Source organism: Apteryx rowi, unplaced genomic scaffold, assembly GCF_003343035.1.
Source record: "Apteryx rowi isolate R43461 unplaced genomic scaffold, aptRow1 scaffold_440, whole genome shotgun sequence".
In the NCBI taxonomy this organism is placed as follows: Eukaryota; Metazoa; Chordata; class Aves; order Apterygiformes; family Apterygidae; genus Apteryx; species Apteryx rowi.
In genome coordinates, this window is record NW_020450695.1 from 36,441 (window position 1) to 50,488 (window position 14,048).

The 14,048-nt window shown below is 41.0% G+C and overlaps 1 protein-coding gene across 1 annotated transcript; it reads right to left on the bottom strand.

The window, feature by feature from the left end:
* Nucleotides 1–5,730: 5,730 nt before the first annotated feature.
* On the bottom strand, nt 5,731–14,001 carry LOC112971450 (lipase member M-like). Its single transcript, XM_026076878.1, is given in 11 exon segments — nt 5,731–5,831; nt 5,834–5,963; nt 7,165–7,190; nt 7,193–7,229; nt 8,328–8,403; nt 9,485–9,627; nt 11,223–11,359; nt 12,108–12,217; nt 12,952–13,150; nt 13,844–13,884; nt 13,886–14,001. Coding segments are annotated over 11 exon segments (1,116 nt in total).
* Nucleotides 14,002–14,048: the final 47 nt, after the last annotated feature.

Below are 14,048 nucleotides of genomic sequence, written 5' to 3' on the forward strand. Positions count from 1 at the left end.
TAGATTTCCTTCAAGGCTTTAGTCTTTTTTCTTTTCTTTTTTTTTCTTCCCTAGAACCTAGTGGATCAGAGCAGAAACATTGCTCTCTGTGTGCCTCCCCGGCATTTTTGTCAACGTGCAAATTTTGTGCAAGAGGCTTCCTAGAAAAGGGAAGGGCAGGTTGCGCGTCGTAGAGAGGTGCTGGGTGTGGGGCTCCCAGCTAAAGCTGTTTGGAGGGGAAGAGAAGTGTTGCCATGTTCAACACTCAGTGCAAGACGACCTTCCTTGCCTCCAAGACAGCTACAGGTAGGTGGGATAGGATTTTTCCTTCCAGTGTGAAGAACTGTACAAAGAGGATTCATCCTGAAGCTCAGGCCCGTGCGTAACTGGAAAAGCCCTTTTGCATCTAGCAGTTCTTGTACACTGTGTCTGCACGAGTGAGGAGAGAATGGGGGCTATGAGGAGAAAAGTCACAGTCATTCTGCAGATGGAGAAGGACCTTCAAGATCAGGCAGGCCACCTAAAAATGTGCATCAACAGGATCTGTGGGACAAAAGGGATGCGTAACGCGATGTAAGGTTTCAGCTCGCGAAGGCTGCTTGTAAGACTGCCTCACCATCATGGGGACATTACTGCTCTTGTAGGCTTGTTTTCCTCAGAAGGAAAAGGCGTGTTTATATGACCATGGTGTGTTTATGTTAGTTCACCTTTCTGTCCATCCTGTAATTAACTTCTTGATGTCACTGGTAAATTTCTAGCAAGCTCAACAGTGAGRCACAAGCCTGTAAGGTAATGGGGTTCCCAGGAGCTCCTAGGGAGTGTGTGTTGGGGAAGCAGTGTCCACTGGGGGTAGTGCCCTGCTGAGGGGAAGGCAGAAATCAGCTGTTACATGTTCTGTAACCAGCTGAACAGTCACAAGCATGAACTAGCCTGCTAATCAGCATACGAATAGCTTCATAGTAGCCACAGTATGCATGGCTGGGTGTTAGGGTTTGTGAGAGAATTTTGTAGAGAGCGCTGTCTGTATTACAATGTGTGTTAGGAAGTTAAACAGACTCAGGAAACAAGTCTTTCGGAAACCACTCATTGATAGGTCCACCAGAAGCGGAGAAGCCAATTCTTAATAAAGGGCAGAAATTCTTATGCAGTCACATGTTTTGAGAGTCTGCTTCTAGCATAAGACATCTGATATGAGAAGACATGCCTCTCTATGAATTTTTTTGTGCTTGGAAAGAGAGATACAGATCAAGGGAAGGTAGGAGAGCATTCTCTTACAAATAATGGGAAGATGTGCAGGAGCTGTGGGCGTGAGGGAGGTTGCCCAAGAGATTTTTGCATTCTCTAAAACTCCTTATAGGACAGGGAGCTCCCAGTTTTTCTGGTTTTCAATTTCATCTTTAAATTTGACAGAACAAAATTAAAGAAGTTAAACCTCTTGAGTCATCAGACAAGTAGAACGAAACATAGTTTGGAAACACCCATCACTAAATTTGGCAGCACTCCCTTTGTATGCCAAATACTTCTTAATTTTTGTTGTCAAAACAGGAATCCTCCCAGCTACATACTTAGTACAACACTGTTTTCTGCTTTCTGCTGTTTTACTCTTCTAATGGGAGTAAAATATGCCCCCCTCTCTCTGCACCTGAAATCTCATTTGGGAAGAAAACTTAAGTTCTGCTGATGTATCAGCTTGTTTTTGAATCACTGTCAAGACTAGGTGAGGCAATGTGGAGGTTAAATTATTCCTCTTGTTAGTGCAGGCTTTTCTCAGTGAAGTCTATTATCACCTAACTTAGCTAGCCCTCCTCATGGACTTCCAGGTACTTGCTTTTCAAATTAGGTACAGCAGGCTAAGTAACACCTAGCTTGGCAGGCCACTACTCCCTTAAACTTCAGAAGCAAAGACTTGAAAATAGGAGCCTTGAACAGCAATCTACACTTTTTATCTAATGAAATGAAGTCATAAGGAAGCATTGAATACAGTGAATTGTCATAAAACAATGTACTTGGAAGAAAAAAAGGACAGATAGACACACCCATACAAGTTCTTTAGGGACTTTTGAGATTTAATGAAATTAAACCACAAACCCTCTAGAAAGTCATCAATCTACCCTTCTGCTTTAGGCACTCTAAAATTTATTTCATGTAGACTCTAAGGGATAAACACAAGCACCAGAGCAGCATCTGTGGCTAAACATATATGAGAATCTACTGCCTTACTAACAAAACATACATGTGCATGAAACTGCAAGAGCAGAATGGCCAATTTAAACACACTTTTGGAATACTGAGACTTTAATTTCTGTGTTCTCAGATTGAAGAAAACAAAATAGTGGAAAATGAAACATTCAGTTGCTGTTTTTCTCCCCTTCGTGCAGGTCAAAACAGGGACCTTTAGGATAGGTTTCTTCCTATCCTAAGTTACAGCAAATATACGCTTCTATGTATAGCTTACAGGCTTACAGATCAGGGAGGAAACAAGCTGTTTACTCTCGGAAGCAACTGCACAAAACCAAGGCTGCACATCTTTCTGGAGACAGGCAAGAAAGAAGAGACCATGAACATATATACAGAAGAAACTTACCTCTGCTTTGATTGCCTTACTTGTATCTTCTGCTGGCAGTTCCTAGGCTGCCTCCACTAGCTGGCTGATTCACTGGCAGAAACCTATGCCGAACAGACTGAGTATTTCAGGGTAGCACCAATGAGTGTCATGAGTTGGCAGCATGTATTGTAGAGCGTGTTTATGTGCTGATTTGGCAGTACTTCGGAAGTGGAGAAATCTTTATGATGAAAAAGATCTTACAGTTAAATTCACAAAACCAGAATGCACCATGGAGTAAGAGAGGTTAAGAGTTGCCTACGCACCAGTGGTTAGGATATTTAGCAGTATCTGGGTGTTTCAATCCCCTGAGGCTGTGGCAGACCTTTACCTGTACTGTCACCCATCTGGGGGGTGCTCTGAACATGTTATTTAGGTTGAAGTGCGGGAAGTGTCTGGCTTCTCTCAACATATTCTTCCAAGAATGCAGCTTCGGCTACAGCGTTTTACATTTGTGTTAAGTTCAGCATTACACACGTAACTGAACCTATTGCTCAGTGAGCAGCACAACCATGATGCCCATCTTACTCTGGATTAGTCTCTTGGAGTTGACATGGCTCCTGTATGGACCCTCTAGTGCCTAATAAGGCTTGAACATGTTGTGTAACCTTTCTTCCTGTGAGGGAACAGACAGACGTTTTTGTTTCTTCCAAAACATTTACATGCATTCTTTGAAAACATAATGTCTTTGGGGAACGCTGCCTCACCTCACTGAATTAATTTTAATCAGCCCAGAGGCTTAGTCTTCACTGAAATTGGCCAGGTAACCAGGGCCAGAAGGACGCATTCTGTGCACTTAGGTAGCAAGGCTACAAACAAAGTAGAATCCTATTATGTTTGCACCCGTTCCTTCGGCTGGTTAACTCAGAGATGACTTCGGAAAAACTTGCTCCTCTTCCTGAACTGGTGAGCAGTCTGAAAACATGTAGAAGAACACCAGATGAAAGTAATGTTTTCTCAGGAACATGTTTGCAAATAATCTGCTGCCTTTGAGTGATGGGGGAAGAAAGCTGTGAACCAAGTCTTTATTAGAACAGGATGTGAGAGTAACCACAGGAACAGTTCTGCTTTACAAGGTAGAGAACTTTCTGTGGGTTGATGAAAAAGACAATTTCTTAGTGAAGAGCATCGGCAGCTCTGATGTCTCTGTGTGACAGTAACTTTCATCAAACCATAAATTCGTCACTCAGAAAGGCTCTGCACCATTGTATCTAGTCCATCCTTAGTGTACCAAGGTGGGATCAACAGTCCCTATGATGTTTCCAGTACGGCTTGCCTAGCCTGTTTTTTACTGATTTTCCATGACAGAAAATTCCACACCAGCCTTTTGTGTGGTCTCCAAAGGTGCAAAGTAGCTATGCAGCTGCAGTCTCTTTGCTAGGGGAGTTTGGAGATGCTCTGGCTTCTTTCAGGGATGTTGATATTGTATTTCCAGTCTTTAGTGTTGGAAACTCATAAACCGGGTCTCAAGGCCTGATGTTGTTTCTCTTACAAGCAGTTGAAGGGCTGATCCTCTGGAAAGCATTTTTTTCCCCAGGAATTTATGTTGGGTGGAAGGTATGTCCTTCCCTGGAGGAAGAGCTGTTTTGTTTGGGTCAAGCTCTTTTTATGTTCACAGAGCACAAGGAAACAGGATGGACTCCAGCAGTGGGCTCTGGAGATTAAAAAGCTCTGTTGGGTGTTTTGAAAGGGAAAGCCACAGAAGTGGCACCAGCTGTGGTTAATTTGTTTAGCTAATGAAGGATTTCATAGTTTGAGCAAGTGACCCTTTGGTTGTGTGGTATTACCAGTGAACTGCCTTAGTGTGACAGCTGTAACTTCTGCATCCCAGACTCCACCCCCATTAACACTTGATCAAAATGGAGACTGAAGGCGTCACTCAGAAAAGGAAACCCCTAAATGCACTGTTTCTTTTCACAGTGAGGCCAATACATTTTGTTTTGAAGACACAGTGACCCATAATGGTGTAACCTAAGAACCACGGAGGCTACCCATAAAGTGAGTGCCTTTATGTTATAACTACCTCTCTGAAATAAGATTGGCAGCAGCAGAGCTCCTCCAGGAAATTACATAGGATGATAGTTTCTTCAGCACTGTTTTCAAAGCAGCCCTTCCTGCTAATAGGTAAAGTGCTCTATATACCCAAGGGATGGAGATAATGGATTCTTTCTAGAAATGTCTGGTTACTTTTCATTTGAGTTTTTCCTGCTCAGTCTTTTCAGAGCTGTGATAAAGGGAGAACAGCTCAACTCTGTGGTAGCCAGTAGCTTCCACATAAATTAGCAGATGTGATGTTCCTGTTTGGTTTAGAGGATATTTTTGAATCAAAAGTGTCCTCCTGAAGTGCTGTTATTGCCAAGATGAAGTCAGCTTCTTTCTCCCATCCTGGAGAGTTCACATATACAAATCTGAAAGTGTCGTCAACAGAGATTGAGTCTGCTGAAATTTCTGTATCTTGGGGTGGGGGTAGGGGCTTTGACTCATGTTTCCCATCTTCCAGATGCATGCCTGAACCACAAGACTGCTTGTTGTTTTTTACTGCATCTTCCCTTTCTGTGTGCCTTGATTTTCCTCATGAAAAAGTGGCTGGTCCAGTTTCAAATGAAGAGAAACCCCATTTCTTTAAGGAGTGAGTTTTTTATGTGTAAACTGTATTTTACTTTGTGACTATCCTCTCATTTAGTAACAAAATTGAGCAATGTGATAACTGCTAGAATTAGTCTTGGCTTGCACTAGTCTTTCAGAAACTGCCAACCCAATAAACTGAGAAGTAATGTGGGCAATGGAAAACTTACTGAGATCACTGACTATGTCCAGAAAAAGTCGGTGCTTTCATTACTGATAGCTCTAAAGAAGAGAGCAGGTGCAAGAAAACCCTGACTTCTGTTAGCAAAGCACAGCATGTTAGAGAATCTAGGCCATAGCAATTCAAAAGTGATTGCTGAATGAGGGATTGCTATAAGATACGAAGTGCGCTGGCAGAATGCAAAAGGCATTGCAGTGACAGGTGGTGTGAAAATAACATCAGTCAGGAGGAAATCTTTTTCTAACTCCAGCAGAGACTATCTATCTGATGAAAGAGTGTTTTCTTCCCACGTACTAAAAGCAGGAGTCATTGAATGAGTCAGATATGGCTACTGGTTGTGGGGTTAGGGATACTTCTGCATCAAATCAATAATTTCATTGTACATACACAAAAGTGTATCCAATCCCCAGATGAAATCTAGGTGTGCCCATTCAGGAATCTTTTACAATAGATGAGCCTCTTAATTCAAGACAGTAAAATTGCTGTATCTTTGGGATCTGTGAGCAAACCTTGTCCTCCAGTCCACACTGCAATTGGTACAGTTATCCCTCCTACGTTGTAGAGAGGAGGAGTAGCCTGGAAAACATGAAGCAGTGGAGGAATGAATGTCTAGAAAAGCACAGCAAACTTTATATGGGTGCATTTGGGGTTTCCTTCAGTCACTGTTCAAAGTAGGGTGCCTAAAGCGATCAGAGGGAAAGTGCCCTCATTGCCTTTTCTGTCTGTGCTTGCAGGGAGTGACCCAGCTGATAGTACAGCCAAAGGAAAAATACCTATTGAATTGACAAAGAGTTAGTGCTGGATCTTTGTCCTCTCAGCTAGGATTCATGGAGCAGAAATGCAGAACAAGGCAGAAGATATTGAGATGCCTCTGGGTAAACTCCCAGCTTGGGAGTCTGGAATACGTATGAAGTTCTGGTCATCCCCAGAAGACATGGTCTAGTTGGAAAAGAAAAAGTGTGACAAGGCTGAAAAGGGGCATGAAGTGGTTTCTGTAGGAGGAGAGAGTAAGTAGCTTAGGACTGCTGAGTCTGGGAAAAAGTCAGAGCAGGGACAGGAGACAGGCTTATACAATCATGAATGGAATGAAGAAAGAGCACAGGAAGCAACTATCCCATTATTTCTCATAACAGAAAACCTAGGAGGTATCCAGTGACTTTTGAGGGACAAGTAATTCAAGACAAGCCAAAGGAAGCTGCCTTTCACGCAGGCTGTCATTAAATTTTGTAACTCCCTATGACGGGCTGTGTGGAGGTCCAAAGGATAGGAGCGTCAAGGATGGAATTAGTCATGGAGGAAGGAGAAGTTCCTCAGGGATGCTTGAGGACAAAGTCCTTCCATCTGTGGCCGCCAGAATTTGGGGGTGGATATTAGATGGGATTAGTGCTCTCCACTTGCCCTCTTCCTAATATTGTTTCCCTGAGCTCTCATAGTTGGCTAAGTGTGTCAGTTGCACTAGGAGGCAAAAGCCTCTTTGGTCTGATCCACTAGATGTGCTCTTCTTTTTCAAAATTCATTTTCTCTCTTTCCTGTCCTTTCTTCCTGATCATTTCATTTAAAAAGTTCTGTTTTCCTTTGTTTTTGTTAGAATTACTAATGCTATTAATGCTTGCATGTTTTGTCTGTAAACTTCCAAACTGGAAAATAGTAATACAGGTGGTGGTGGCTAAATCTTTCTACATGTCTTCATAAAAGGAGTCTCTTGCTACCTGCTTGCTCTCTTCCTCTGTGCCTCTGTGTTTTCTAAGGGTGATGATACTGTTTCACCAGAAGGTACCTGTTGGTATTTCTCCATGTTCTTGAACTGCCCAAGTCATAAGCTTGGAACTTCCCGGAATGGACCTCCCAATAGGATAAGCAAAAGAAAGATAGTTACAAAGTAACAGTCAAGAAGGTTATATGATCTTTCCCTGCTAAGCCTCTGACTCCAGTCTAAAGCCTTAACTGATGCTCCTCCTTTTTAAGAGCTATGAGGAGTCGACAGTAAGTTAATTAAAATTCTCAATCAGTAAAAAGCAGCCAGATGTTGTTGTCAGCATCAAAAGAATCACTGTTCCTGTAGTAAGACCCAGGGATGCTTTCATAGGCAATTTCTTCTAGTTTGGAATCTTGCTGTTAGCAGCAGCCTCCAGCAAGTTCCCTCCCTGCTGCTGCTGGGTCCTCTTCTGGCAGCCATGTTGTCATCACTCAGCTCTGTAAGTGGCTCCTTCTTATGTTTTCTTTTCCCTTTCTGGTATGAAACAGAATCACCGTTTCTAGCTCTTCCCTTGTGCTCCTTGGCTTTGCCTACAACATGAGTTGTTACTACTGTGAGAGATACCACCAAATGGCATCTTACTGCTGAAGGCAAGTGTGCTCAAAACTGCTTCCTGCTCTGCTCCAGAGCCTGCAGTGCTGCCAGGAAGCTTCTCTTAGCATACAGCAGCTTGTGTGATGAGGCCGAGACTTTATGAATCCTGAAGGTTTGAACCCAAAGACAGAAAGGCAAATTCCATTTGCTGAGAACATACTGTGACAGAAGAAGTTGCAAGTACAGGGAGATAATGAATCTACTAAATGGACAGTTTATTATTTATAGTTCTATTGCTGACCACAAACTGTGAACTTTGAGAGCAAGAGATGAAAATACAAGGGCTTTTACAAGTAAAACTTGGTGTTGTACAAGAGAACTCATGTCTTTGCTCATTTCTTGACCCTACACTGGAAACAGTAATGGTCAGTTCTTAAGGTAAACTCTGTACAGTATTGTAGACATTATTTATATAAGGTACTGGATACGTAACAGAAAGAGTGATGTATACACCTGTATGCACAACTTCAAGCATATGTGTATTTACACATACACAGTACCTCATTGCTGGCTTCAAATTTACCTGTATCACCTGGGGAATTTCTGTATATATTTTTATAATATTTTGCATTCCAGAAGTTTAATAGTACCTGACTCCAGTGGATTATATTTTGCACAGAAGTTCCAGCAGGGGTTTGTGCAGTATACGTGTTGATTTGGTTCTGAAAGACAATGTTCAATGAGTGTTCTCTTCCTCCCTTTTATTCAGTTGTAGATACAAGCAGCTTCAGCAATGACATGTATCAGTAAAACCAACAGAAGTTAAAGTGGCATGGTCAGAGACTCCCTCAGAGTTACTCCAGATGTGAAGATGTGCCAGCCTTGGAATTCAAACAGTAGAACAGCCCACAACCAGAACATTTTCCAGGATCATTAAGAATCTAAAAGAATCTAACAGCTAGAAGGGACAGAATAGAAAGTCAACAATCTAGATCCCAAAGTGGGTGATTTATTCAGGAGTCTGCAGCAGATCCTGTGTGAGGGAGGACTGCTCTTGGATAGAACAGCAAAAGGAACTAGCTGTCTGAGGAATGCATGAATATTTGAAAAAAAATACATCCTAGTCTGGTGAGGATTTCTTAACAAGTTACTGCACATTCTTTACTCAGAAGACATTCTCTGAGATTTTTTTGGAAAACACTCGAGCAAAACTTTAAGGCGTAGGTGGTCTGGCCTGCAGGTGGACATAGAATGAAGTTCCTTAACATGTCTTATCCCCTAGTGTCTGCAAACTGTCTCTCAATTACTCCCTCAGTGTCTGGCACCTCTGAGCAGATCCCTGATGGTCCATAGCCTTGGAGGAGGAGGAAAAGGGGAATAAATGTGTTCCTTTCTCCTTTGCTAAGAGCTACTGGAAGCATGACACAGGCAAGGTTTTATTTCTTTTTCTGTGGTGTGCCAGCATATGGAAGATCTCAGGTGAGACCAGAAGTCACAATATGAACCAGAAGGACATGGTGCCTTAGTGGGAGGCCTGACAGAAGGCAGACCGCAGAGTTTTGGGGCTCTTGGAACAGTGGTTGATTGTAGGGATAGAATCAAGTGCTCTTCTGAGGGATGAAGCAATGATCCCCCAGTAGTGATGGGACAACCTGAGGATATCACAGTCCATCACTGGGGACTGTTCCCTGCAATGGAATGCTGACAAATTGGATTTCAGGGTTCACACCACAGTGAGTTTCCCAGGAAAAAATGTTGGGAGCAGAAGCTTAAACCCTCAGAGCTGATGAGAGTTATACATATCATCTCAATGTTTTTCATGTTATAGCCACCCAGACTGAAGAAGACATTTCTACAAAGCTTGGCAAAAGCACGGTTGCTGCAGAGGGGAACTATTAGCTTTCTCAGGCATTCAGTCTGGGGAAGGAATTCTCTTTCGCCAAGCAAACCCTGTAAAATACAAAGGCAACATTGGAGAAGCTGCCCTTTGTATGCTATTGCTTTTAAAAAGTCTTTGTACCCTTTTTTTCCCCCAGCACTTTCAGCTGTTCTCACTTATTTTCTCTTCATTTGCCAAATGGTTTTCTCACAAATGAAAAAAGTTAGCTATTTTTCCATTGCATCAGTCTGCTCAGGCATTGCCCAATTTGTATGTTACATAATACTTAATGAAGAGATTCATTAAACATTAACTCCAGTTCTCATGTTTGCTCTAAGCTGCAAATAGTTATATGCATAAGTTGCTTTGCACATATGAGTAGGCACACTGCCTTAAAAGCAATGTGAATGAGTGAGTACAACCATTTCTGATTTTAGTGTTTTTTGGACTGGGGACCAAGAAATTAGTTTTTAATTGCTGTAATTGAAAGTAACCAATGCGATGAGTAAGTTTATACTGGCTTTGAAGGCAGGTCCAAGGGTGTCCTGGGACCCAGCCTACTCTCACTTCAAGAAAAATCTGTCAGATTTAGTGTGTGCTCATGTTATAAACTTAGGCAAGTTTTGTAGCACACTAGAGTGGAGTGGCTTGGCCTCCTTCTGCCTTTTCAGGTTAGCCAAGTTTGCCCATATCTGCGGTGCAGAATCTAGAGCCATTTTTTTCCATCATCCCCAGGGCATTGTCATATGGCTGATATACTCTTCTTAAGAGGGCCAAAAGGTCATATGTAACAAGAGTCAATGGATCTTAAGCACCTGAGATTAAAATGTCCTGTATTCAGTGTAACATTGAATTACATATCTCCTACAGCTAGCAATGTGTGTAACTCAAGGATCATATAATTTAGCCTTATCCTTGGCCCACTCTTCTTATGTTACTTTCACAAGGTCTAAATAGGCATTTCTTAAGTCTTCATCTTACATTTGTGGAACACAGTGTGAACTCATTATATTTTGGCAGAAGTTTATAGGACAGAAGGCAGTCATTTCTTTCTCCCATTATTGGGAGAGGACCTGAATACAGTAGAGACTGCAGCTTATGCTGAAACACATGAAATAGCTTGATTTTTTTTTTTAGACAGCTGTTTCTGTGATAGCCTAAAACTCTGCTGCAAAACACACCAAGAGACTTGGCAACTTCTGAGTCAGCCAGCCTGCTCACTTAGAGCTGTGTCTCCTCATGTACCATTCAAAAGCTAACGTTTAAAGGAAATATCTGGCTTATAGAATTGCACAAATGTTATTTGGAAGAAACTTGGAAGTCTTATTTGGAAGTCTTCTTGTCTAACCTCCTCCTCAGAGCAGAACTATCACCTTCACTAGATCATGCCAGCTGTGGCTTTGTCTAAAAGACTCTTGAAGACCTCTGAGGCTCTGCATCTCCATACCTCTCTGGGTAACCTGGCCCAGTGCTGCACTACTGCCCTAGAGAAAAAATTTTTCTCAATGTCCAATCTAAACCTCCAAAGGCTTCAGTCACTGTAAGGTAAACCTATTCACAGGCAAATGAGTAGACTCCATAAAACCATATACTTTGAGTATATCCATTTTAAGAGCTAAACAAAAAAAGCAAATGGTTAAATAGTTGAAGCAAAGTCATCACATACCCTAAGCAATATTTCAGGAAGGTAGATGAGTTTTGTTGCTGGGCTTCTAGCATACTTAACAGTAGCAATAGGTGCCAATGCAAAATAAAGTTTGATTTTTTGAGCCAGCTCTGGCATTGCTGAAAATGTAATGAAAGCTGAGAAAATAAAAAAGAGGAGATAAAAAAAGCATCATTTGTGCATTAGACAGCTTCCAGTATTTATACAGGCTACTCTGCAACTTCAGACTTACATGCAACTGTGTCAGTTGTTCAAACGCTCTGTGTTCAGCAAAGATTTATGTGAAACCCCCTCTTCTTCCTTTTCTAACAGCCTGTGGTTTTATTTCCCTCTTATGAGAAAAAATTCTTTCTATATTGTGCCTTCATACTTTCTCCCAAGCCCATTTGAATATAAATGCACAGTTCTGAGGTACATTCATGCATTTTGTAGATTATCTGGAGTTGCAGGTGTTTTCTTTACAGTCAATGCTATTTCATTTTTTCTTTTCTTTTTCTTTTCTTTCTTTTTTTTTCTGTCCAAACTGACCAGCTTCTCTTTCTGCACTGTCATCTTCCTGCTTTGTTTATTTTGGTTGACTGAGCCAGCTGCTGTTGGGTTTGAAGATGCCCTTGCATCTTGAAAAGAAATAATTGGCATGGCTCAGAGTAATTTACAGTATAATTCTAAATCAATAGACTTCAGCAGTAGTGTATTTGGCTCATTGTGTTTTATTGTCTTTATAATGAGTTAAAACAGCCTGCATGCTGAAAACAGCTTATCATGTGTTTTTCACCCCAACAAAGGTTTAATGAAAGGCCCAGGTACATTCAGTATCTCAGTATCTCAAATTATGTTTTACACATGTGATTTCCTAAAACATCAATCTGTTTTTCCGTAACTTACCTATAGTAGTACCTTGTGAATAGCCATTATAGTACAATTTTTCCTGTCCAGTTTTCTTCACAATTAAATTTATTGCTGCTGGAAGATCAAAATTTGCCATCTTATCAAAAATGCAGGAAGGAGGTTGAAAGAGAGGCATGCATAAATTAAAATCCCATTGAATTCACATTTGTATTACAGGCTTGTCAGCACAGAAAAAACATGAACTGTTTTGTGAATCATTCAGCTATTTTAGATTCTGGGGTTTTGTAGAACTGGATATAGAAAATATCAGTCATGGTTTTCTGGGGAATTTTTTCCCTTGACATCATCAGAATGCCTGTTTTTAACTTCAAGAAGCATCAGATTGAACTCTAAATGTCTAAATGTTCTAAGGAACAGGTAGTGGTACAGTAACAGAGCTCTTTCCATGGAATCACACTTTTTATACCGTTTAGCATTAAAGGAAGGGTCTGGCTTTTAATGTTCATTAAAGTAGAAGTCCAAAAAGAATATCCATTTTCCTCTTTTGAGATTTTTGTGTCATTGTGATATATAGTTTGGTGTTCCTAAAAAGTGAAACACTGCCTCCAAAACGAAGGACTGCCTGGGATATGAACAGTGCAGTTTCCTCTGAGTTGCCCTGTTGCTATGCTTCTAGTCTGAAGAGGAATCTTTTTTCTGAGTAATAGAGGAGGGTGATCTCCATCATTATTCAAGTCCACATGAGTGCATAGAGGCACTTCAGCAGAAGTGAATGTAAAAATGCTTTTTAAAAGGTAGTGTATTTAAACCCCTGATTTAGCCAGCTTAAATAAATGTATAAGAATAGGTAGTGGAGATGCCCTCCAATAATTCAGTCTACCTGAAAACCCAGAACTCATCTTGATCAATGGAATAATTTTGATGTTTTCTGGACCAGCGATTCCCTCTGCTATTTCCCATCCAAACATCAAATCCAGCATCACCTAGTATGAAGCCCAAGCTGTTGTTGGGCAGGTTTGTGACCCAGTTACTAGCATCTCCCTGTAATCCATGTTGGAGAAAAACAGCAGACTTCACAACTGAAAAGCAAAACAAAAACAAGCATTGCTTGATTATCTGGTAGTTCAGGAACATTGCTGTCCCATAGTCAATACTGGGATGTGGGCCTGCACCAACTTAAAGTGTATTAATCATCAGAACAAGACATTCCATTTTGTAAAGAGAGACCTCAAAGTTTTGTAAAGATTTATGGAAATATCTGCCTGACACCAGTGAAAACTAGCTTGGTACCCTCTGGTCATTGTTTGTATAGCTCAATCTCATTAACATGAGATTCTTAACACTGATACAAAGAATGAGGGTGTGGGATCTTTCGCAGAGGTTTCCTTTATCCAAAATATGAATGAGTCACTGAAATTAACTGGATGTTAGCAAAAGCAAACCAAAATCAGATGCTGGAACTGTGTTTGAGCTTTCTCAGAAGGGGCTGACCAGGCAGATTATAGCCTTTACTCTATTCTCTTTTTTAACTTTTGCTTATCAACTCTGATGATAAGGGTATGTACATAGTTCATACCATAGCTGATTTTTATTTTAAATAGGTATGTTTGACATAAATCCTGTTGATCTTGCAGTCCAGTCAAGGCAACCAGAATTCCCTGCTTAAATTTTACTTGTGTATATACAAGTCTGATGGACATTTTACAAATATAAGCGATCTCTTTCCAAAATGTGTCCTATCTAATCTTTTTTGCCTTATACTAAGACTGTGCCTGGGTTCTCCTGGTTCTGTATACCATAAAGGATTCTATTCTGTAAGGGTATAACCATCTTCAGTCATCACGTCATACTACTCACTGTGGTACCCTTTGTAAGTAATGAGCTCATTCTGCAAGCGAAAATGCAAATGCATTTGCTTGCAGAAGTCCATTTCCTACATTATGTGTATAAGATCTTTGTGATGAAGAAATATTAAAG